The sequence below is a fragment of the Balaenoptera musculus genome, chromosome 6 (assembly GCF_009873245.2).
Source record: "Balaenoptera musculus isolate JJ_BM4_2016_0621 chromosome 6, mBalMus1.pri.v3, whole genome shotgun sequence".
Classification (NCBI taxonomy): domain Eukaryota; kingdom Metazoa; phylum Chordata; class Mammalia; order Artiodactyla; family Balaenopteridae; genus Balaenoptera; species Balaenoptera musculus.
Window position 1 is genome coordinate 73,502,981 of NC_045790.1, and position 23,945 is coordinate 73,526,925.

The 23,945-nt window shown below is 34.7% G+C and overlaps 1 protein-coding gene across 3 annotated transcripts in view; it reads left to right on the forward strand.

Annotated features, from left to right (window-relative positions):
- Window positions 1-23,945, forward strand: part of VPS13A (vacuolar protein sorting 13 homolog A) — a 259,530-nt gene that overhangs the window by 151,473 nt on the left and 84,112 nt on the right. For all 3 annotated transcript variants that reach the window (XM_036854831.1, XM_036854832.1, XM_036854830.1), the window contains exons 34-39: window positions 1,733-1,880; window positions 4,864-5,014; window positions 12,645-12,772; window positions 13,072-13,241; window positions 13,942-14,159; window positions 14,870-15,102. In XM_036854831.1, coding sequence (XP_036710726.1) covers window positions 1,733-1,880; window positions 4,864-5,014; window positions 12,645-12,772; window positions 13,072-13,241; window positions 13,942-14,159; window positions 14,870-15,102 — 1,048 coding nt within the window. The remainder of the gene's footprint in view (window positions 1-1,732; window positions 1,881-4,863; window positions 5,015-12,644; window positions 12,773-13,071; window positions 13,242-13,941; window positions 14,160-14,869; window positions 15,103-23,945) is intronic.

A 23,945-nucleotide genomic window follows, 5' to 3' on the forward strand; every position in this document is an offset into this window, starting at 1 on the left:
CCAGAGGAAGTAATCTTTTGACACAGCAGTTAATATTTCTTGAAATTAGTCCAGAGGAAGAAATTTACTCAAGGAGATGTACAAAGATAATGAACCAAGTATTATTTATTACAGTGATGAATTGGAAACAGCATAACTTTTTAACAATATAAGGTTGACTTAATGACTTATGGCATAGCTATATATTTTCATATTCACCTGTTAAAATTGTATATGTAGTATCCGCTTAGAGCTTTTAGATTCCTTAACTTAGTACCATTAAGGGAGATTGCAAGGATGCATACATGCTAAGTATAATGTTACCCTATAGTTAATACATTCAGTGGTATGATGCTAGGAATTCTAGGAGATCCCTGGTGACTCCCATATTTCTCTCCAATTGAATAAGTGATATGTAAATTCTACAGTCATAGCTTCATTCCCTATTGAAGAATTTGGGATTTGCTGCCAATTAAAATATAAATGTATTATTGAGGAGTACCACCTTGAGATTGTCATTTGAAGGTATAATGGGAGGCTTCTTTGGTCACATGTCACTTGAAAGGGGTTTGGTAACCTACTACTCTTTTCATCATTCCTGAGCATCAGTCCTACCCTTATAAGTACTTGGAAAGGCAAATATGGTTCAACTTAATATGAAATTGTCCATATTCAAGTATATTTGACCCATAGAAATAGGAATTTCATATGGTGCAAATTGGTTTCTTATGAAGTAAAGGGGATATGTGGTAATCTGCTAACATGTGTAAGTCAGTGACTTTAAATGTTATCATTGTTTTTTTAAAATTAATTAATTTATATATTTTGGGCTGCCTTGGGTCTTCGTTGCTGTACACGGGCTTCCTTCAGTTGCGGCGAGTGGGGGCTGCTGTTCGTTGCGGTGCGCGGGCTTCTCATTGCGGTGGCTTCTCTTGTTGCAGAGCATGGACTCTAGGCATGCGGGCTTCAGTAGTTGTGGCACGCAGGCTCAGTAGTTGTGGCTCGCAGGGTCTAGAGTGCAGGCTCAGTAGTTATAGAGCACAGGCTTAGTTGCTCCGTGGCATGTGGGATCTTCCCGGATCAGGGATCGAACCCATGTCCCCTGCATTGGCAGGTGGATTCTTAACCACTGCGCCACCAGGGAAGCCCCTAAATGTTTTCATAATAAGGTCTCGTATAATGTATGTTTATAGATTATGTAGAGATAATTCTCATTTTAAGAGTTTATTGTCCAACTTGTATATATTTTTTTTAATTTTTTAATTTTATTTTTTTATACAGCAGGTTCTTATTAGTTATCCATTTTATACATATTAGTGTATATATGTCAATCCCAATCTCCCAATTCATCACACCACCCCACCCCCCCTCCCCGCCACTTTCCCCCCTTGGTGTCCATACGTTTGTTCTCCACATCTGTGTCTCAGTTTCTGCGCTGCAAACCGGTTCAACTTGTATATTTTTGGCGCTTTTTAACATACTGCAAAATCCTATTTAAAAAATTCATTTTTCTTCAACATGGAACACTTCACCTCAGAGAAAGTCACCCAGGTTTCTAGTATGTTTCTAGTGGGTGACTTTGAAAGTTGGGTGACTTTCATCTCTCATTTTACATGGAAAGCCTGTTCGATTTTATTTTTCTCTTCACACACACAAAAGTATTGATTTCTATTATTTGTATATAAAGTGATTAATTTTTTAACTATCTGATTTTGTATGAAACTATTCAAAACAATTTTATTTTTTCTTATAGGTCTCAATTTATTAATGATGCATACCAGGAAGTACTGGATCTACTATTGCCACTAAATCTTGAGGTGATTGTTGAGCGAAATTTATCCTGGGAGTGGTACCAGGAAGTTCCTTGTTTTAATGTAAATGCTCAACTGAAGCCCATGGAGGTAACTTTTGGATGCTTATTGATTCCTATTTTGTTTGTTAAAAAATATTGCTCGGGGACATAAGTCATTTTGTGTGTAGAAGTTATATATTAATTACCTTGGTCACAGATGAAATAATAGCATACAACCTAGAATGCATTGAATGTTCGTCATTCATTTATTCAACAAATATTTGAGTGCCTACTGAGTGTTAGACCCTGTGCCAGATATTGGAGATCCGGTGGCAAAGAAGTTGTGACATTGTCTCTGGCTTCATGGAACTTACCAGTATAACGCAGGGGTTGGTGGTGGTGGTGGTCCAGAGGTGAGATAGACAGTAAAAAAGTACACAGGCACACAATTAAAATAGTTATAAATTATGGTAAATCTCATGAAGGAAACAAATATTAGACATGGTGCTGTAAGTAGTCAGTTGGATATTTTAATAAAGATCTTAGTGGAGAGGTCTAAGGCTTGAAATAATGATTTGGAAATCATCAGATTATAGATGGTATTTGAAGCTATGGGAATATATGAAGTAATGTAGCAAAGGTCCTAGAAGAATGGAGTGGTTGAAGATGAAAATGGCAAATGGTTAGTAATTTAGACATAACTTTACTTCCCTACTGGTTGATATTGTGTCACAGATCTCCAGTGTAACTATCCACAAGTTCATATTTTTACCTCTCAACTGGATGGAAGTCAAAACTGTATCACATGTTTTGCTAAAGTGACAGCAACACACACTCTTTCTGGAAGATTTCTTTAAGAAACCTACTTAACAGATTCTCTTCCCTCCCTTCACCCCCCCATTTCCCTTTCTATTTCTCCCCATAAAAATTATATTCAAAAAGAGAAAATCATTTTAAAAATTTCAGATTTTTAACTTAAAAATGTATTTAGAACTTAAAACATGATGATCTCAACTCAAGATCTTTAAACTCTGTGTATAAGATCATATGGACTCCTTAAATTATAGATGGGCAATATCTTCTTAAGATAAATAATTGAAGTCTCTTTGTATTGGTAAGACAACAGTTAGAAACTTATAAAACATAAGTAGCAAGTTCTACCTAGCATACTGGGCAAATCTTCTCCCCACTGGGCCCAGTCATTAGGCAGATTTGTGTGGGGCGGCTGGGACACCATTTTCCTTCACTCTTCTCCAGGGAAAATCCATGCAGAATGTTCAGATGATGTTGCAGACCTTCTGCAAATGTCCAGCTGCCTTCCAGGACAGATCAAATTGGGTCTTCCTCTGCAGTGATCTATCTGAATAGTTAGCAGCTGTTGTGGCTCACCCCCAGGTTCACACATTGGAACCCTCTTGGACATCATCCTCTGCATCACAGAGAGGCTAGAATCGGTTACTCTAATGCATCCAGGCTAAGTGCTGCAGTTTGTGATTTTTGACTTGTCAGATGTTCGGTGGTAGCACACACAGCCAGTCCTGACATGTAGGAGCCACAGACCAGTATTCCTTGGATCCTTACAGTTCTTCCAGCTTCCTGCACTGAGCTGTTGGCAAGAGTGAAGAGTAATGATTAATATCAGTTATTTGGGGGGCATTCAACATACATGCACTAATTGAAAGACTATGGTTTAGAAGTTGTAATATTTAATTTCATTTTATTAATTTATATGAATATACTATTTTTGCAATACCTGCTATATAATAATCACAAAATAAGTGTCATGAATAAATGAAAATTTAAAAACAAAACATAAGTAGCAGGAATAAGGTACACATGGAGTTAATCTTAAAACACTAGATTAGTTTATCACTTTTGAAATGCAGTCAAAGGAAGCCCAATGCAAATAAAACTGTTAAATTTTGTGGAATTAAAGTCAGCTCCTTGAGGTTATTAGACATATCAATTTAAAACTCACAGGTCTTTTTTTTTTTTTTTTAACTGAATTGCTGTTGTATTAGAGTTCTTCAGAGAAATAGAACCAATAGGATATGTGTGTGTGTGTGTGTGTGTGTGTATGTATGTATGTATGTATGTGTGTGTATACTCTTGGTCTGCATGCATTAGACTGACTTCTTGAAGACTCAGTTTTAACCTCTCCCTGACTCTGAAGTTGAGGTCCAGGGGGAGTCAAATATGTGGTCCCCTAAGGTGGACTGCAACAGCTGCTAACTCCTCGGGTGTCTCTTGATAGGGGAAGACTCAATTTCATTCTAGTGGATCTGCCCCAGAAGGCAGCTGGGCATTTGTAGGTGGTCTGCAGGACCGTGTGTGTGTGTGTGTGTGTGTGTGTGTGTGTGTGTGTGTGTATATTATATATATATATATATAATATATATATATATATATAAAACATCTAGAATAATAGTTGACTAAATCTCTACATACTATGACCTAGTCAGGTTGACATAAAATTAACCATCACAGCTTTCAAGACAGGTCTTATGCTGGTGGTTTTAGGCTAAACTTGCAACACATGGAGTTTTGAGCTAGTGTGTTGCATTCTTTAAGTGGACTTAAGCATGATACTTAATCATTTAAGCCTCACCTTCTTATAAAATCAGGATTATACTCTTTACGTCTAGGACTTTTGTGAGGTTCAGCTAAAATAATTCATGTAAAACATACTGTAAAATATTTTCAATTGTATAAATTTGTTATTTTTGATTATTCTATATTTGTGAATTGAGATGCTTACTAACCAAAAAAAATACAAAGGTGCTACATGAATACTTGAAAATGAAAGTTCATTTTAACGGTTTAAAATTAGTAGGTTAATTGCTACATTCATAACAAAAAACGTTCATCATTCATAGCTTCATTGATGCTGACATTTAATTTCGTTCTGTATTTCACAAGGTACTGAAGATCACATGGTCATTTCAAAAGTGGAATATTCAGTTAGTAGAATTATCTAATATGTTAAAAGTTGGTTTTGTAGAGGATTGAAATGAAAATTGTTTTTCTTGTATGAAAATTTTTGACTGCATGAAATAGTAATGTTAAAATGAGCAAATCTTATTTTTTAACAGTTCATTCTTAGTCAAGAAGATATAACAACTATTTTTAAAACATTATACGGCAACATATGGTATGAAGAAGGTGATAGTGCCTCATGTGGAGTAATAAAAGATCAGTCTAGTGTTACTAGTGGTGCTACTAATGCTTCACACCATTCAGGAGGTATGTGCTTAACCTTAAATTAGTCCCCCTCCTGTTTTCTTCTTTCCTTCTATCCTTCCTTTCATTCTTCCTAGTTCTAGGTTTGGGTAAAATAAGATTTATAAATCTTTTCTCTTTAGCTAATCTCATTCAGGTATTTCTGATTTGTCTGTTATTAGTCATTCTGTTGATTTTTTTTCTTTGAATCAAAATTCCAAGTCTTGTTGTGACAAAATTCCTTAGTATGTATTTATTCTTGTTATCCCAACTTCCCTAAGTCCTTATTTTCAATTTTTCTCTTCATCCCCTCCTTCTCCCTTATTCCTAGTGCAGCATATGTTCCAGATGGACTATTTCATATTAATATTAGGAGTTATCAAAATATTAGAGATGTCAAGAGAGGATGATCATTAGTAAATGATGGATTTCAACAAATAATTAGGAGGTGGATGGAATAGAGCAGAGGGAATTGTAACTCAGAAGAAGTCTGCATCCAATGTTGGATTTAATTTATTATGTAGAATCCTAACTAGGTGCTAAGTTCAGCACCAGCACATATAGAGAATTGGGTTAATTAGAACTGCTGAGATGATTTTGCTTCACTAGAATAAAGTTCTCTTCATTCTGGCATTTTGGGGAACCCCAAATCTACCTACCTCAAACTGAAATCTGCTAGTTCACAAGACCCACTCTTGCAAAGCACTAATATATTGCACAGCTTTTCCAGTCAGGGAGAATCCCAGCGAAGTAACAACCTACATTTGTAGCATTACCGGAATCCTCATTCTTACTAGCTAGAGTAACCAACCTAGTCCTTTATTGTTAAATATTAATGGTCAGATATAAAGAAAATCACAAGAACCTAAGCCTGAAAGCAACCAAGATAAAGAGATAGTGTTTCCTGAATGAAACAGAAATAATTAAGGAAACAGAAGAGAATGGGAACAAACAGAAAACAAACTCTAATTCATAATCAGAGGATTTTGAGAATATAAGAACCGAATCCTACCTTCACTACCTTCTGCCTTCCCAAGATAAGAAAGAGTTCTTGGAAACCAAAAATATGATTGCCGAAATTTTGAAACAAAACAAATGCCCAAAGCATGGGGTTAGCATGTAAGTACTGAGTTGGACTGTATGGTTAATGTACTCCTATGACACAGAGGAAAAATAAGCACAGAGATGGAAAGTGATATAAAAGTTAAGAGTGATAGAGCTTTAGTTCAAAAGGTCCAATTTCCAGAATAATAAGTATTTTAGAAGAATGAACTGAGGAAATGGAAGAGAAGAATCTTTCAAAGAAAAAATAGAAAAAAACTCTCCAGAACTAAGTAAATATTGAAACAAAATCTTGGCTGTAAAGAATCTACGAAGTTTCAAGCTGATTGAAGACTCCCCATGCAAACACATGTTCATGAAATGTCAGAACAACAAAAGTAATATTTTTAGTTGAAGAAAAACCAGGCTGCCTATTAAGGCTTGGGGAAAAAGTGACTGGAATCAGATTTATCATGAATGAAACTGGATGGGATGGGATGGATGGAGGATAAAAGACAATGGAGTAATATAGCCAAATTTCTAAGGGAAGTTGTTTTGAAGTTAGGATTCTATATATGGCCAAACCATCATCTAAATGTGAAAACAATAATTTTCAGATTTCCAGTGACTCAAAGTTTACTTTCTTTATACCCATTCCTAAAGAAATTACAGGTATACCTCATCTTATTGTGCTTCATTTTTTATTGTGCTTTTCAGATACTGCATTTTTTACAAATTGAAAGTGTGTAGCAACTCTGAGTCAAGAAGGTCTATCAGGTTCTCATTAGTTATCTATTTTATACATATTAGTGTATATATGTCAATCCCAGTCTCCCAATTCATCCCACCCCCCCTTCCCCCCTTGGTGTCCATACATTTGTTCTCTACATCTGGGTCTCTATTTCTGCCTTGCAAACCAGTTCATCTGTACCATTTTTCTAGTTTCCCGATATATGTGTTAATATACGATATTTGTTTTTCTCTTTCTGACTTACTTCACCCTGTATGACAGTCTCTAGGTCCATCCACATCTCTATAAATGACCCAATTCCGTTCCTTTTTATGGCTGAGTAGTATTCCATTGTATATATGTACCACATCTTCTTTATCCATTCATCTGTCGATGGACATTTAGGTTGCTTCCATGACCTGGCTATTGTAAATAGTGCTACAATGAACCTTGGGGTGCATGCACGTGAAGAGATGCTCAACTTCACTAATTATTAGAGAAATGCAAATCAAAACTGCAGTGAGGTATTACCTCACACCAGTTAGAATGGGCATCATCAAAAAAATCTACAAACAATAAATGCTGGAGAGGGTGTGGAGAAAAGGGAACCCTCTTGCACTGTTGGTGGGAATGTAAATTGATACAGCCACTATGGAGAACAGTATGGAGGTTCCTCAAAGAACTAAAAATAGAATTACCATATGACCCAGCAATCCCACTACTGGGCATATACCCAGAGAAAACCATAATTCAAAAAGACACGTACAAGTTTTGTTTTTGTTTTTGTCTTTTTTAATAAAGGGATCAATTCACAAAGGAAATAAAAGAAATCTAAATGTGTATGTGCTAATAACAGAGCTTCAAAATATATGCAGCAAAAAGTGACAGAACTAAAGGAGGATATACACATATACAAAGTCATAGTTGGATAGTTAGCACACCACTCTTAGTTGATAGAATATAGACTAAAAAATCAGAAAGAATATAGAATATTTGAATACTGTTAAAAAACTTGACCTAATTGACATTAATATAATACTTCACTCAACAATTGCAGAATATACTTTTTTTAAAGGACTCCTGGAATATTCACAAAGATAGACCATTGGGGGGAGGGAGGGGCTAAAGTTTTCTGACCACATGGAATTAAGTTAGAAATCAATAGCAATTGGATGTCAAAAAAGCTTGAAATACTTGGACATTATACAATTTCTAAATAGCTGATGGGTTAAAAAAGAAAAAGGGAAATCAAAATTATTTAAACTGAAAAATAATGAGCATAAAATGTCAAAATTTGTGGGATGCAACTAAAGCAGTGCTGAAAAACTTGTAGCTATAAAGGACTATACTGGAGTTAAAAATCAAAGATAAAATCTTCTACCTCAAGAAACTAGAAGAAGAGCAGATCAAACCCAAAATAAATAAAAGGAAGAGAGTAATACAGACAACAGTAGAAATCAGTGAAAGAGAAACAGATAAGCAGGAGAGAAAATTACCAAAGTCCAAAATTGTTTTCATTGGAAGGACTAATGAAATTGATAAATCCTTAGCAAGACTGATAGAAAACAAATTATCAATATCAGAATTAATTAGATTGCAGTAGTTCACTACCAGGACAGTAAGGGAATATTATAAATAATTTTGTGATAATAAATTCTAGAGCTTATATGAAGTGTAAAAATTTTTTGGAAAAAAGAATTACCAAAACTGACATAGGATGAAATAGAAAATCTGAGTAGCTCTGTATCTATTAAAAGAATTGAATTTCAGTGGTGAATTCTATTAAATATTTAAATAAGAAATAATACCAGTGTTAAACTCTTTGGAAAATAGAGGAGGGGGGAACACTTCCTTAGACATTTTATAAAGCAAGCATTACCCTGGTACCAAAAACTAAAATCAAAAACAAAACAGAAAAAGCCACTTCAAGAAAAGAATATTGCACACCAGTATCCCTCATGAACACAGGCATAAAAATTCTTAACAACATATTAGTATACTGAATCCAGCAGTAAGGATATAGGATATTTCATCTTGGCCAACTGAGAATTATCCCAAAGTGAAAAGTTGGTTTAACACTCAAAAATCAGTTAAGGTAACTCACCAAATTAATAGAGAAAGGAGAAGAAGTTATATCACCTCAATAGATGCAGGAAAAACATTTGATAAAATTCAGCACCTATTTGTGATTAAAAACTAGAAATGTCTAAAAAGGCATACTTAATGATGAAGTAGAAAGTTTTCCACCTAAAATAGGAACAAGGCAAGAATGTCCACATTCACCATTCCTGTTCAGCTGGTAGTCATTGACAGAGCAATACAGCCAAAGGAAGAATTTTTTTTTTTTTTAATATCTTCTCAGCCACACCACGTGGTATGTGGGATCTTAGTTCCCCAACCAGGGATCAAACCCACACCCCTTGCAGTGGAAGCGCAGAGTCTTAACCACTGGACTGCCAGGGAAGTCCCCAAGAGAAGGATTAATAGGGCTACAGAGTAGAAAGAATTAAAAATGCCTTTTTTCTCAACATGACTGACTACACAGAAAACCCTAAGAAGTCTTCAACACATTCCTAGAATTAAATCAATTTAGCATTTTTAACAAGATACAGGGTTAATATGTAACAATTGAGAAATAGGACTTTAAAAACTATTTGCAATAGCATCAGAAAACATACTTAGGAAGAAATTTAACAAAATTATGCAAGACTGCTACACTGAAAGATACCAAATACTCATGAGAAAAACTAAATGACCTATATATGTGAAAATGTATGCCATGGTTGTGCATTGAAAAATCTCAGTATTGTTAAAATATCCATATTGTTTAAATGTCAGTTCTCACCGTATTGATTTATATATTCAACATAATCGCAGTCAAACTTTAATGGAAATTTAAAAATTACTTTAAAAGCTTATATAGAAATGCTAAGGATCAAGAATAGCCGTGTGTGTGTGTGTGTGTGTATGAAAGAAGAGCAAAGATTTACACTATCTCACAGTTTACAATAAATCTTCAATAATTAAGTTAGTATGTTATTGGCATAACATAGACAAATAGATTTGTAAAACAGAACAGAATGTCCAGAAGACATACAAGTAAACTGATACTCAGCAAAGACTGGTCAATAGGGAAAAGATAAACTTTTAAACAAATGGTGGTGTCATAACTAGGTAAGTGTAGGAAAAATTGAACTTGTCCCTTCACACCATACACAAATTAATTTGAAATGGATGAAAGGCATATATTTGAAAGCTAAAACTTCTAAACTTCTAGAAGAAGGAACATGAAAGAATATCTTCATGGGATAGCCAAAGATTCCTTGGATAGATAAAAAAGCACTAACCATAAAGGAAAAACTTTATGAAGTAGAACTCGTCAAAATGTTAAACTTCTGCTCATCAAAAGATAGTGTCAGGGACTTCCCTGGTGGCACAGTGGTTACGAATCCACTTGCCAATGCCAGCGACATGGGTTCAAGCCCTGGTCTGGGAAGATCCCACATGCTGCGGAGCAACTAAGCCCATGCACCACAACTACTGAGCCTGCACTCTAGAGCCCGCGAGCCACAACTACTGAGCCCATGCGCCACAACTAATGAAGGCCACGCCCCTAGAGCCTGCGATCCGCAACGAGAAGCCACCGCAATGAGAAGCCCGTGCACCGCAGCAAAGAGGAGCTCCCTCTCGCCACAGCTAGAGAAAGGCCGCTGCAGCAAGGAAGACCCAACGCAGCCAAGAAAATATTAATTAATTTTTAAAAAGGGGGAAAAAAATGATAGTATCAAGATTGTGAAAAATTGGGCCTCAGACTAGACGAAATATTCAAGATGCCTTTATCTGACCTTGTTCTTATACCTAGAATACAGAGCTCCTTGAAATTAGTAACTTTTTAAAAAACAAATGACCAAAAGATTTGGATACTTTAGAAAGGATAATAGGTTAAATGGACAGTAAGCACATGAAAAGGTGCTAACATAGTTATTTACCAGGAAGACTTCCGTTTACCAGACTAAAGTTTGAAAGACTTACAACACCAAATGTTGACGAGAATGTGAAACAGCTGAAACTCTCACATGTGGCTCTTAAGAAAGTGAAATAGTAAACTACTTTTGACAAAGTTAGGCAGTTCATGTATACCTACCCTATAACAAACAATTATAAGCCTAAGTATTTACCCCCACCGCACCCCAAAATAAGTGCATATATACACAAAATGACTTATTTAGGAATATTTACAACAGATTTATTCATAATAGCTTAAATCTGGAAATAACCCATATGTTCATCAGCACTAGGATGGATAAACTTTATTTTCATGCAGTGCATTTTCAGAGTACATAAGAAAGAATGAGCTACTGACACATGCAGTAACATGGGTGAATCTCAGAAATATTAACTGAAAGAAACTAAACATGAAAGAGTATGATATATCTTACTGCATTTATACAGAATTTAAGAACCCAACAAAACTAATCTAAGATGATTGAAATTAGAATGGTAGGGAGGTTGGGATAGACTGGGAAAGTGGTGTAAGGGAACTTTGTGGAGTGATGTCAATGTTCAGTATCATTTTTTTTTTTTTTAAAGATTTGATTGATTGATTGATTGCTATGTTGGGTCTTCATTTCTGTGCGAGGGCTTTCTCTAGTTGCGGCAAGCGGGGGCCTCTTACTATCGTGGCCTCTCTTGTTGCAGAGCACAGGCTCCAGACGCGCAGGCTCAGTAGTTGTGGCTCACGGGCCTAGTTGCTCCGCGGCATGTGGGATCTTCCCAGACCAGGGCTCGAACCCGTGTCCCCTGCATTAGCAGGCAGATTCTCAACCACTGCGCCACCAGGGAAGCCCCAATGTTGAGTATCTTAATTGGAGTGTTGGTGACATGGATGTATATATTTATCAAATCTCGTTAAATGTTTCAGATAAGATCTATACATTTCACGGATGTAAATTTTACCTAAATTAAAAACTAAGTTACCTGGAATGGTGGTACTTGTCTCTGGAGTCTAGTATAATGAGAATTAGGAATTGCTATGTTTTTATTATATGTCCATTTAATATGTACCATGTATATATAATACCTTGTCCAAAAATATGAAATGTAGAAAAGATTGAATTTTGGATCCTTTTGTTTAGCGGAACAATTTTTTAAATGTCATCTAAAGTATCTTGTTTGGTTTTAGATTTTGAAGTAAAACTTAAATACCAAACACATATACCAGGTACTCTAGTATGCATTTTACGCATGCTGTTTTGCTTAATCTCCAAAACAAACCCAGTGGTTAGTTCTTTTATTCTCGTTTTATAAAAATTAAACCAAGAGTTTATTAAAAGTAAACCAAGAGTTTAATTAATACTCTCAGGTTATTATGTAAAGAATCCTAAGCCAGGAGTTAGTGAGTTCAACATCAGAATTTTTTTTTTTTTTTTAATTATTTATTTATTATTTATTTTATTTATTTTTGGCTGTGTTGGGTCTTCGTTTCTGTGCGAGGGCTTTCTCTAGTTGCGGCAAGCGGGGGCCACTCTTCATCGCGGTGCGCGGGCCTCTCACTCACTGTTGCGGCCTCTCTTGTTGCGGAGCACAGGCTCCAGACGCGCAGGCTCAGTAATTGTGGCTCACGGGCTTAGTTGCTCCGTGGCATGTGGGATCTTCCCAGACCAGGGCTCGAACCCGTGTCCCCTGCATTGGCAGGCAGATTCTCAACCGCTGTGCCACCAGGGAAGCCCAACATCAGAATTTTTAAATCTTTTAAATTTTTTTGAAAAACATTATACCTACCCATTTATTTAATAATTATGTTAAATCTAGTTCAGGTCTGTTTTAATGAGTTCTACCATTCCTGACTTTCTTCTTTTGTCCAATAACTTTAATTTTTCCAAGGAACAACTGTAGTGACAGCTGCTGTGGTAGAAGTACATTCACATGCTTCCCAAGTTAAGACAACACTAAATATGAGTTTCAGAACTGATTATCTCACCATGGTACTGTATAGTCCAGATCCTAAACAGGTAAGCTGAAGAAAAAAAAATATATTTTCTCTTGTTTCCTATATTTTGGAATATCTGTTCCTCTGAGAAAAATTGTTGATCTTTTCACTTTAATAATAAAATAATTTTAACTATTTGCCTTTTAAAATGAGTTATCTTTCCTATAGCCAGTGATATGAAAAATAAAATTTTAAAGTTAATATTTTTCATGCCTTTCATTATGAGCTCTTTGGAGATAGAGAATGTGGTATCTCATGTCTTAAAATATGTTATAAATTTGTGTTTTTGTGTAAAATTTGTATTGATTTCCTCTTCCACAGACTTCCTTTACAGATATTCGTGATCCTTCTCTGAAACTTGCTGAATTTAAGTTGGAGAATATTATAAGTACTTTAAAAATGTCTACAGATGACTCAACATTTTCTTCCTTCTCATTAAAAAACTGTATTTTAGATGACAAAAGGCCTCATGTCAAGAAGGCAACTCCTAGGTAATAGTGTTCTAAGTTTTTACTTGAGAAACGGTTGGTATATTTTACAGAACTTACTCCCAAAGTTGCATGTTCATTTTCTGGGTATTTACTAAAATCTTCAGAGCTTCCATGCAGTTGAGTCCATAGTTCTAAGCCAACATTTTAAATGCCCTGGTTATGTGCTGTTCTTGCTGAATGGTTGATTGATGGGTTGTATAGAAATAATCAGTGTAATTAAATCGGTTTTTAAATTAATCTGTATTATCTAAATTATTAATCCATGCAAATTGTAATGGGCAATATATGAAAAATTGAGAAAAAAATATGCTGAGATTCAAAATTCTGATAATTTCTTAAGGATATACTTCCTGGTGACTTCCCTGGTGGTCCAGTGGTTAAGACTCTGTGCTTCCACTGCAGGGGGTGCGGGTTCGTCCCCTGGTCAGGGAAGATCCCACATGCTGCAGGGTGCAGCCAAAAAAAATAAAAAATAAAAAAAAATAATAAAAAAAAAGGATATACTTCCTAATTTATGAAACAGTTGAGCTCCCGAAGTCTGTAAGTTTATTATTTGGAGTACTTTGTGATCTTACTAAGAGAAATGACTTCAGAATGCTGGTTTGCTGTCAGTGAAAGGGATAAGAGGTCTTTGAGTTTCATTGGTGTGTTTGATTATTTGTAAGATACTCATAGGAATTGTTATTATTGTGTTTTTCAGAATGATAGGACTAACAGTTGGGTTTGACAAAAAGGACATGATGGATATAAGGTATAGGAGAGTCAGAGACGGTTGGGTGGCTGATTTAGTCCTTCAAGAAATGTATATTTGTGCAAGTGTGGAATTTCTGCTGACAGTTGCAAATGTCTTTCTTGAGGCCTACACTACAGGCACTGCTGTAGAAACCAGTGTTCAAACATGGCCTGCTAAAGAAGAAGGTTAGTTATTGGCTAAAACATTTAATATCTGTATTATTGAAGTGCTATAATAGCACTTACCTTGATTAGCCTTCTAGATGATGAGGTTAAGTGGATTAATAAGTTAAAAATCTTTATTTTTCAGAGGTAAAAGGGTAACTTAAATGTGTTTTCTGATAAGATGTACAGTTTGCATATTTTTCAAGGTGTAAATATGTATTGGTTTCAAAAATTATGAGACCTATATTAAAATAAGTAATTGTACTTCTTTGAAGACAGTAATTTGAAAGAATTCGTTGGAAGAAAATGGAGAGAGAATAATGAAACAGCCACTCCTTTTCATAATTAAAGATAGTATTTTAACTTTAAGTCCTCTTTTATTCTTGTTATATTCAATATTTATAATTTTCTATTATCTTTTACATATTTCATTCATTGTGGTATAGTAGAAAGCGTGTCAAGCTGAGAGTTAGAAACTAGATTTATTTCCAGCTCTGCCATTAAATAGTGGAGATTTTTCCCTACATTTTGAAATATTCTTATGGCTATACCTTCTTTAAATCTTATACCAAGAGAGTTGCAGTAAATTCCTTTGGGACCTAAGATTCTTTTATTTTACTTTTTACTTAGAGTGAAAATAACATTTTCCTATAAATAATAATTTTTCATAAGTAATGTATATAAGAAAGATTTATAACTATTTTAAAATATTGTTTTTATTTCTATTTTAGTACTTGTACAACAATCAGAGAAGTGGGAAATTAATATTATTATTAAAAATCCTGAAATTGTGTTTGTGGCTGATATGACAAGAAATGATGCTCCTGCCTTAGTCATTACAACACAATGTGAGATTTGTTGGCAAGGTGACTTTGAAAATAATACAATGACCGCTGCCATTAAAGATCTCCAAGTGAGAGCATGCCCATTTCTTCCAGTCAAGAGAAAAGGAAAAATCACTACTGTGAGTTTACTATTTACTTATCAGCTTAATTGTAAACTATTTTGTATTTAGTGTATATCATTTAAGAAAGTGCCTACATACTTTCCAACCTTACTCTGTAAAATACCTTTCTTTCTGCTTGTAGAGCCTAATGTAGATTATTATACCAGCTTTGAAACTCTTTCATTTTTTCAGTTGTTCCTTATTGTTTTATGTGTTTGTGGAGATAGTCTCACGAAGAAGTTGCTTTCATCTAGACACTTCTCAGTGAAGACTTTACTCTGACTTTCTAACCATATCAATTCCACACTGCTTTTAGGCCTTTAAGACTTTCTACCAATTGTTTATTGTGCTGTTTCAGTTTTATTATTTTTAATTTTTTTCTCCCATCTAGACATTTTTGCTCAGACATGTTTTTTGCTTTTCTCCATATGGCTTATTTGTACCATCAGCCTTTTGTTTTGACATACTTCACATTTGTATTTTATTCTCTAATATCCTCTTGGCCTTCCTCCTCTTCATAACTGATTAAAATTCATTTCTTCAAAGACGTCTTTTCAAGTTAACTGTCTGACTCCTAGTACTCATATAAAACGCTTATAAAAATATTTGGGCTTCTACAGGAGTAATAGAAGTATAAATGTTCTAAGTATTAACAACATAGAAATATAAGATGTAATTTTGTTAAAAGTAAATACCTATGTATTGGCTAGGATATAGGATAGACTGTTTCCCTAGTTTGCAAGGCTGATGGCTCACCTCTAAGCAAAGAGAAGAAGTAAAAAATGGAGGGCATACTGATTCTCTTTTAGGTTATACGTAGATATTTTACATGTATTTTTTCTATTCACAGTCTTTTGGCTTGAATGTAGCTGTATGACCACCCTTAGCTTCAAAAAAGGTTGGAGAATGTGGTCTCTTTTCTGAGCTATGTTATGCTCAGATGAAACTTCTGTTACTGTAGAAGAAAAGGAGAACAGATAACAGGTGGCGACTAGAGGGTCTTCTTACAGTCCACTCAAAGGTTTCTTCCTTTGTTCATACAAATAATCCATACTTGTCTTTTCTCACCCATAGAACATATTCACTTCTTCCTCAAGGGATAAAATCTCAGCTCAGAGTTCAAGATCTTTAGGTGACAGTTTTCTCTGTTGAGTCTGCATGTGACTTCTTTTGATCTGGCAATATATTAAGTACTAAACAAATAAGTTACCGCTTTTCAACAGGCACACACTTCACCACTATCTACACAACCACTAGTATAACAGTGGTGTAAGGGCAGGATAATTGCAATTTAAAAACCCATTCAGAAAAAGAAAGAATGGGAAACACTTGGCAGTCATTGATTCATAACAATTATCATATCCTGCTGAGTGGAACTGTGAAAACTTTAAGCTCCAGCAGTGGAGTAAATTCCTTGGATAGCACATGTTGGAGTCTTTGATTTTTTTTCTCTTGAAAGGACATTGTCCTCATTTTCTCACGTGGCTCTGGCTTTCCCCTCTGAGAGATTTTTTTTTTTTTTTTTTTTTTTAATCATTATCCACTGTAGACACATCTGAAGTGGCTGTTGTCTTTTTTCGGGAACTGCACTATTTTCACAGCTTACTTCCTGTTAAGTTTATTACTTGGAGATTGTTTTAGCAGTTTTAATAATAACAAGCTTTTGTTTGCCAGATATTGGTCTCTTTGGCAGTCCTTAATTCGTTAAACATTTAGTTTGCCATCTAGGTTGTTCCATTTGTAAGTAACCTTAATATCCAAAGCTACTATTTATTCACAGGGTGGTTTTTTTGGCTATAGAACTCTTCTTTTATTTACTAATCTGTCATCTGCCTATCCTCCCTTCATCCTGACTTAGTAAAGGCTACTTTAACAGTAGGTTTGGGGGAGGGGGATAGCCACATCTGTTATCTTTTTTTTTTTTTTTTTGTCTCCCGTGTCTGATCTTAACAAAAATTGCCAGAGAAAAAATAGCAGCCACAGTCTTATTTCTTGCTGAGTTTCCTATTTAGAGCTTGGCTGTCCTCAGTGTTTTCCCTTCTCTTATAGGCCTTTGCAAACAATAGAAAGAAGGAGCTAATACACATCAAGATTCTAGCCAGACCTGTCTAGCTAAAAGTTTAGGCTTTTTTGTTGTTGTTGTTGTTAAGAACATGGTCTGTCTTCCTAGGTACCACCAGTAGCAGTTTTACCAAATATTTTGCTCTAGCATTGTTAGAATTATCAGCTTTGTATTTTGATATGTTCCTTGTCTATCCAGTTGCTAAATCAGTCACAGATATTTTTTACTTTGTTGCAGTAGTGCCAATTTTTAGGTATGAAATTTTGTATTAAGATATTAATTAGGCTGCTGTAACAAGAGGTCCCCCCTCCAAAAGGTAGCTAATGCATGGTAGAACTAAATATTCTTTCTAGAAACATGGAATAATGACTCAGTTTAATGGCTCTGGTGTAATGTAGGGGAACCAGGCTCTTTCCATCTTGTTCCACTATTCGCAGGCTGTAACTTAATCTGCTTGTTCAAAGATAGTTCACAATGTACCTACCTTGCAGGTTGCTGGGGGTGAGTGATGGTGGTAAGGAGAGAACATGAAGGCAAAAAGGGATGCCCATTCTAAGAGCACTGCCCAGAAGTTGCACATACCACTTCTGCTCACGTCCTTTTGGCCAGAATTTAGTGATATGTCAGCACACAGTTTTAAGGGAGCCCAACAAAGGCAGTCTTTCTAAAGACCAAAATGTCACTTGCTTGATTCCCTTCATTATACATTTGTTTTCTGTTTCATTATTGTTGTTGTGTTGTTTTTTTATATTTTATTTGGGTTAAATTGCTGTAATTTTTCTAACTTCTTAATGGATGCTTAGATAATTGATATTCTGTCTTTTTTCTTCCCAGCATATGCCTTTTAAGAGAGTAATTTTTCCTCTAAGCACAGCTACTAGGGTTGATATGTTGTATTTTTATTATTCTGTTAAAAATACTTTCTCATTTTTTATGCATGGATTAGAAGGGTTTTGCTTAATTTCCAAATATTTAGGGGTTTTCTGGTTGTCTTATTTATTTATTTATTTATTTATTTATTTATTTATGGCTGTGTTAGGTCTTCGTTTCTGTGCGAGGGCTTTCTCTAGTTGCAGCAAGCGGGGGCCACTCTTCATCGCGGTGCACGGGCCTCTTCACTATCGCGGCCTCTCTTGTTGCGGAGCACAGGCTCCAGATGCGCAGGCTCAGTAGTTGTGGCTCACAGGCCTAGTTGCTCCGTGGCATGTGGGATCTTCCCAGACCAGGGCTTGAACCCGTGTCCCCTGCATTAGCAGGCAGATTCTCAATCACTGCACCACCAGGGAAGCCCTCTGGTTGTCTTTTTATTGTTGATTTCTACCTTGATATCAGTGTGGTCTATTAACATATTCTGATTTTAATTCTTTGAAGTTTGTTGAGACTTATCTTATGGCCCAGGATATGGTTAATTTTGTTTTTATGAATATTGAGTGTCCACTGGGGAAAAAGTGTGTTTTGTTGTTTGAGGAATAGCATTCTATTAAGATAGATTTTGTCCATAATATTGTTCAGATCTGCTGTATTCTTAGAGCCTTTTTTTCCCCTGTCCGTTTTATCAGTTTATTGAAAGAGATCTATTAAAATCTATTTTCGTTGTGAATTTAGCTATTTTATGTTTAGTTTTGTCAATATTTGCTTTATACATTTTGAAGCTAGGTCATTTAAATGTGTACACATTCTGTATTAAATCTTGCTGGTAAATTTGACCATTTTATTAAAATGTCTTCTTTATCTCTGGAAATGATTTCTAAATTCTACTTACCTACTATTAGTATAACTATTCCAGCTTCTTTGTGGTATTTGCATGGTATATCTTTTCCTGTCCTTTTACTTTTAACCTTTCAGTTTCCTTATGTTTAAGCTGTGGTATTTTGTAAGCAGCATATTTATTTGTTTTTCATAGTTGAGTCTTTTAATTAAGATATTTAGTGCATTTACACACTGTAACTACTGTACTGTAATTGGTTTTAAATCTGTGACCTACTGTTCATACTATTTGTTCCATATATTTTATGTTCTGTTTTTTTCTCTATATTGTTCTTTTTGGGGGATTAATAGGACTTTTAAATTTTTCTATTTTTCCCCTTTATTAGCTTATTAGTTATATATTCTTTTTCTGTTCTTGTAGTCATTATCCTGGATATTATAACATGCATTCTAGACTTAGTAAAGTCTAATATAAATATTTTTACCACTTTTAAAGCTTTTAGAATGCTTTAAATCCTGTTCTACCATTTTGTAATAGTAGTCATAGATTTTAATTCAATATATATTTAGAATCTACAGGGTATTTTTGTTTTTGTTGCAGTCAGTATTCATTTATATTTACCCACATATAATCTGTTTCTATTATTTTTTATTTCTTCCTACATCTCCATGTTTACATCTGGAATCATTTTCTTTCTTCCTGAAAAGCTCCTTTTATTTTATTTTATTTATTTTTTATTTTTTTGAAAAGCTCCTTTTAGTATTTATTTTAATGTGGTCTCTTGGTGGCAGATACTCTCAGTTTTTGTGTGGAAATGTCTTTATTTTGCCTTCTCTTTTGAAGGATAATTTTGCTGGATATAAAGTTTTAAATTGGTAGCTATGTACATTTAAAACTTTCATGGTATGTCTAGATGTGCTTTATATTTATTCTTTTGGAGCCTGTGGTACTTCTTGAATCTGTAGCTTTGTGTATTTCATAGGTTTAGAAAATTCTTGGTCATTATCTCATTAGATATTGCTTCTATGTCACATGTTCTCTCTCCTTCCCTTCTTTGACTTTCAATTTCTTGTTAGACATTTTAGTCATATTCCATATGTCGCTTAAGCGCATTTCTTTATTCTCCATTCATATTGTTCCATGTTTCACACTAGATGTTTTTTCCTAATTTTCCTAATTTTTTTTCTAATTCTGTCTTCTGTTTTGTCTAATGTGCTATTAAACATTATTATCAAGTTCTTAATTCCTAGTATTGCATTTTTAAGTTATATAATTTCTTTTTATAGACCCCTCTGTCGTTCATTTTTTTTTACATATTAATCAAAATTACTTCAAAGTTTGTTCTTGATAATGCCAATAATTGAGTCATCTCTGTTTACTTCTGTTTTCTCTTTAGGTTTTGTTTCTTCATATATCAGATACTTTATTATTGAATGCCAGACAGTATAATGAAATGTTATAGAGGTTTCATTGATTATTTTCTTCCTGTAAGGAGGGTTTCACTTGCTCTTTGTTAGACATATAGACTGGGGACAATTTACCTTTATCTAGTAGGAATTAAACTTATTGGAGGCTGGGTTGCAGTTGTTGTAAAGCCTTGTTTACTCCTGGTTCATATCCACTAGTATATAGTATCTGTCTCAGCGTCCCATCTGACAGCCAGGAGTACTTACTAGGGCCCATATTAAAGCCCATTTTTGGCAGATTCTGAAATTGTTTTTTTTCTTTTCAGCCCCATTCTCCATATCATTCTGAAATTGCTGACCATTTCACTCTACTTAGCAATAGCCTTCTGCTTAGTGTGTGTGTGTGTGTGTGTGTGTGTGTGTGTGTGTGTGTGTGTGTGTGTCTAAAGAACTTCACAAATAACTAGAAGGTAAACTACCATGAAGTTTTGAGATAACTTCTCTGCTCCTGTGTTTTTCCTTGGGGACTTTGCAAGGTTGCCTTGGTAGCATGCCTATAGTTTCAAGCAGACTTTTTTTTAAATTGAAGCATAGTTACTGTACAATATTACATAAGTTACAGGTGTATAATATAGTGATTCACAATTTTTAAAGGTTATACTCCATTTATAGTTATTATAAATATTGGCTGTATTCCCTGTGTTGTACAGTATATCCTTGTAGCTTATTTTATAACTCATAGTTTGTACCTCTTATTCCCCTACCCCTATATTGCCCTTCTCCCTGATTCCCTCTCCCCACTGGTAACCACTAGAATATGAGTCTGCTTCTTTTTTGTTATATTCACTAGTTTATTTTATTTTTTAGATTCTACATGTAAGTGATACCATACAGTCTTTGTCTTTCTCTGTGTGACTTATTTCACTTAGCATAATGCCCTCCAAGTCCATCCATGTTTCTGCAGATGGCAAATTTTTATTCTTTTACATGACAGAGTAGTAGTCCTGTGTGTGTGTGTATGTGTGTGTGTGTGTGTATGTGTGTATATATATATATATACACACATACACACACACACATATATATATATACACACACCACCTCTTCTTGATCCATTCATCTGTTGATGGCCACTAAGGTTACTTCCATATCTTGGCAATTGTAAATAATACTGCTATGAACATTGAGGTCCATGTATCTTTTTGAATTTGTGTTTTTGGGTTTTTTGGCTATTACCCAGGAGTGGAATTGCTAGGTCATATGGTAGTTCTGTTTTCAGTTTTTTAAGAAACTTCCATACTGTCTTCCACAGTGGTTGCACTAATTTACATTCCCACCAACAGTGTACAAGGGTTCCCTTTTCTCCACATGCTCGCCAACATTTGTATTTTGTGTTCTTTTTGATGATAGCCATTCTGACAGGTGTGAGGTAATGCCTCAGTGTGGTTTTGATTTGCATTTCTCTGATGATTAGCTATGTTGATCATCTTTTCGTGTGCCTGTTGGCCATCTGCATGTCCTCTTTGGAAAAATGTCTTTTCAGTTCTTCTGCCCATTTTTTAATCTGATTGTTTGGTTTTTTGATGTTGAGTTGTACGAGCTGTTTCTGTATTTTGGATATTAACCCTTTATTGGTCATATGACTTGCAAACATTTTCTCCCATTCGGTAGGTTGTCTTTTCATTTTGTCAATGGTTTCCTTTGCTGTGCAAAAGCTTTTAAGTTTAATTAGGTCCCATTTGTTTATTTTTGCTTTTATTTCCTTTGCTTCATGAGAGGGATCCTAAAAAATATTGTTGCAGTTTATGTCAAAGGTCTCTGCCTATGTTTTCTTCTAGGAGTTTTATAGTATCATCTTACGTTTAGGTCTTTGGTCCATTTTGAGTTTATTTTTGTATATGGTGTTAGAGAAGGTTCCAATTTCATTCTTTTACATCAAGCAAACTTTTTTTTAACATGACTTTTCAACTTGTAGGTGGATTATTGCTTGGTCACAAGTTTCTTCCTTCACAGATGGAAATAGAAGTCTAAAAAAGGAGATCCTTAGCTGGACAACCATATAAGGGAAACATCTGTGATTGTTGGGAATTTTGAGAAGGATATTTATGGCCAGCTAGCTGTTTTGGCCACATACATTTTGATAAGTTGCAAGTAGTTGAACTTTAATTGGTATCATAGTCATTTATGTTAGAAAATAATTTCTTTTTTTTTTTTGAATTTTACTTTTTTTTTCTATACAGCAGGTTCTTATTAGTTATCTATTTTATACATATTAGTGTATACATGTCAGTCCCAATCTCCCAATTCATTACACCACCACCACCACCCCTCCGCCACTTTCCCCCCTTGGTGTCCATACGTTTGTTCTCTACATCTGTGTCTCTATTTCTGCCCTGCAAACCAGTTCATCTGTACCATTTTTCTAGGTTCCACATATATGCATTAATATACGATATTTGTTTTTCTCTTTCTGACTTACTTTGCTCTGTATGACAGTCTCTAGGTCCATCCACGTCTCTACAAATGACCCAATTTCGTTCCTTTTTATGGCTGAGTAAAATTCCATTGTATGTGTGTACCACATCTTCTTTATCCATTCGTCTGTTAATGGGCATTTAGGTTGCTTCCATGACCTGGCTATTGTAAATAGAGCTGCAGTGAACCTTGGGGTGCATGCACATGAAAAGATGCTCAACATCACTAATTATTAGAGAAATGCGAATCAAAACTACAGTAAGGTATCACCTCACACTGGTCAGAGTGGACATCATCAAAAAGTCTACAAACAAATGCTAGAGAGGGTGTGGAGAAAAGGGAACCCTCTTGCACTGTTGGTGGTAATGTAAATTGATATGGAGAACAGTATGAAGGTTCCTTAAAAAACTAAAAACAGAATTACCATATGACCCAGCAATCCCACTACTGGGCATATACCCAGAGAAAACCATAATTCAAAAAGACACATGCACATGTTTATTAAAGATTCACGAACTTTTAAAAAATGTATGTGGAGTGTGGTATATGAGCATTTTTTATTAGAATTTAATTTTCAAAGAATACATGACCCTAAATTTTTACAATTATTAACATATTTAATATCCTCATCTTTTCTACCTGTAGAGTATACATTTACTTATGTCTCTTTCACCTATTAGGATTTTATAATAATTTTTGAATACATTCTTAAATCCTTTAGAATTGTTTTAAACCTTTTTGTAAAAAATCTGAATCATGATCCAGATATTTAATTTATTTTATGTCTACTGTAAATGGTTGTCAGCTTTTTTCATGAATTTATCTTATACTGTAACCTTTCTAAACTTGTTACCTGTACTAATATTTTTATGATGTTAGATTTACTAAAACTCATCTGCAAAAGTCACATTCTTGAATGGCAATAACGATTCATCCTCATTGTATTCCCATTGTTAAGTGAGGTAATATTACTATAGTTTTAATACTTGCTTATAATTTAAATATAAAACCTTTAGTGTGTTGAGAAATATTACGTATCTAATTTTGAAATAATCTTAATCATGAATAACTGGAATTTTATTGAGCGCTTACTGCCATCTATTGAAAAAACTACAATAGGTTTTACTACTCTTATGATAAATTACATTGATAGTTTTTCCTGTGGCATACTAGCCTTACATTTATGGGTTAACCCTAAATTTGAGGATAT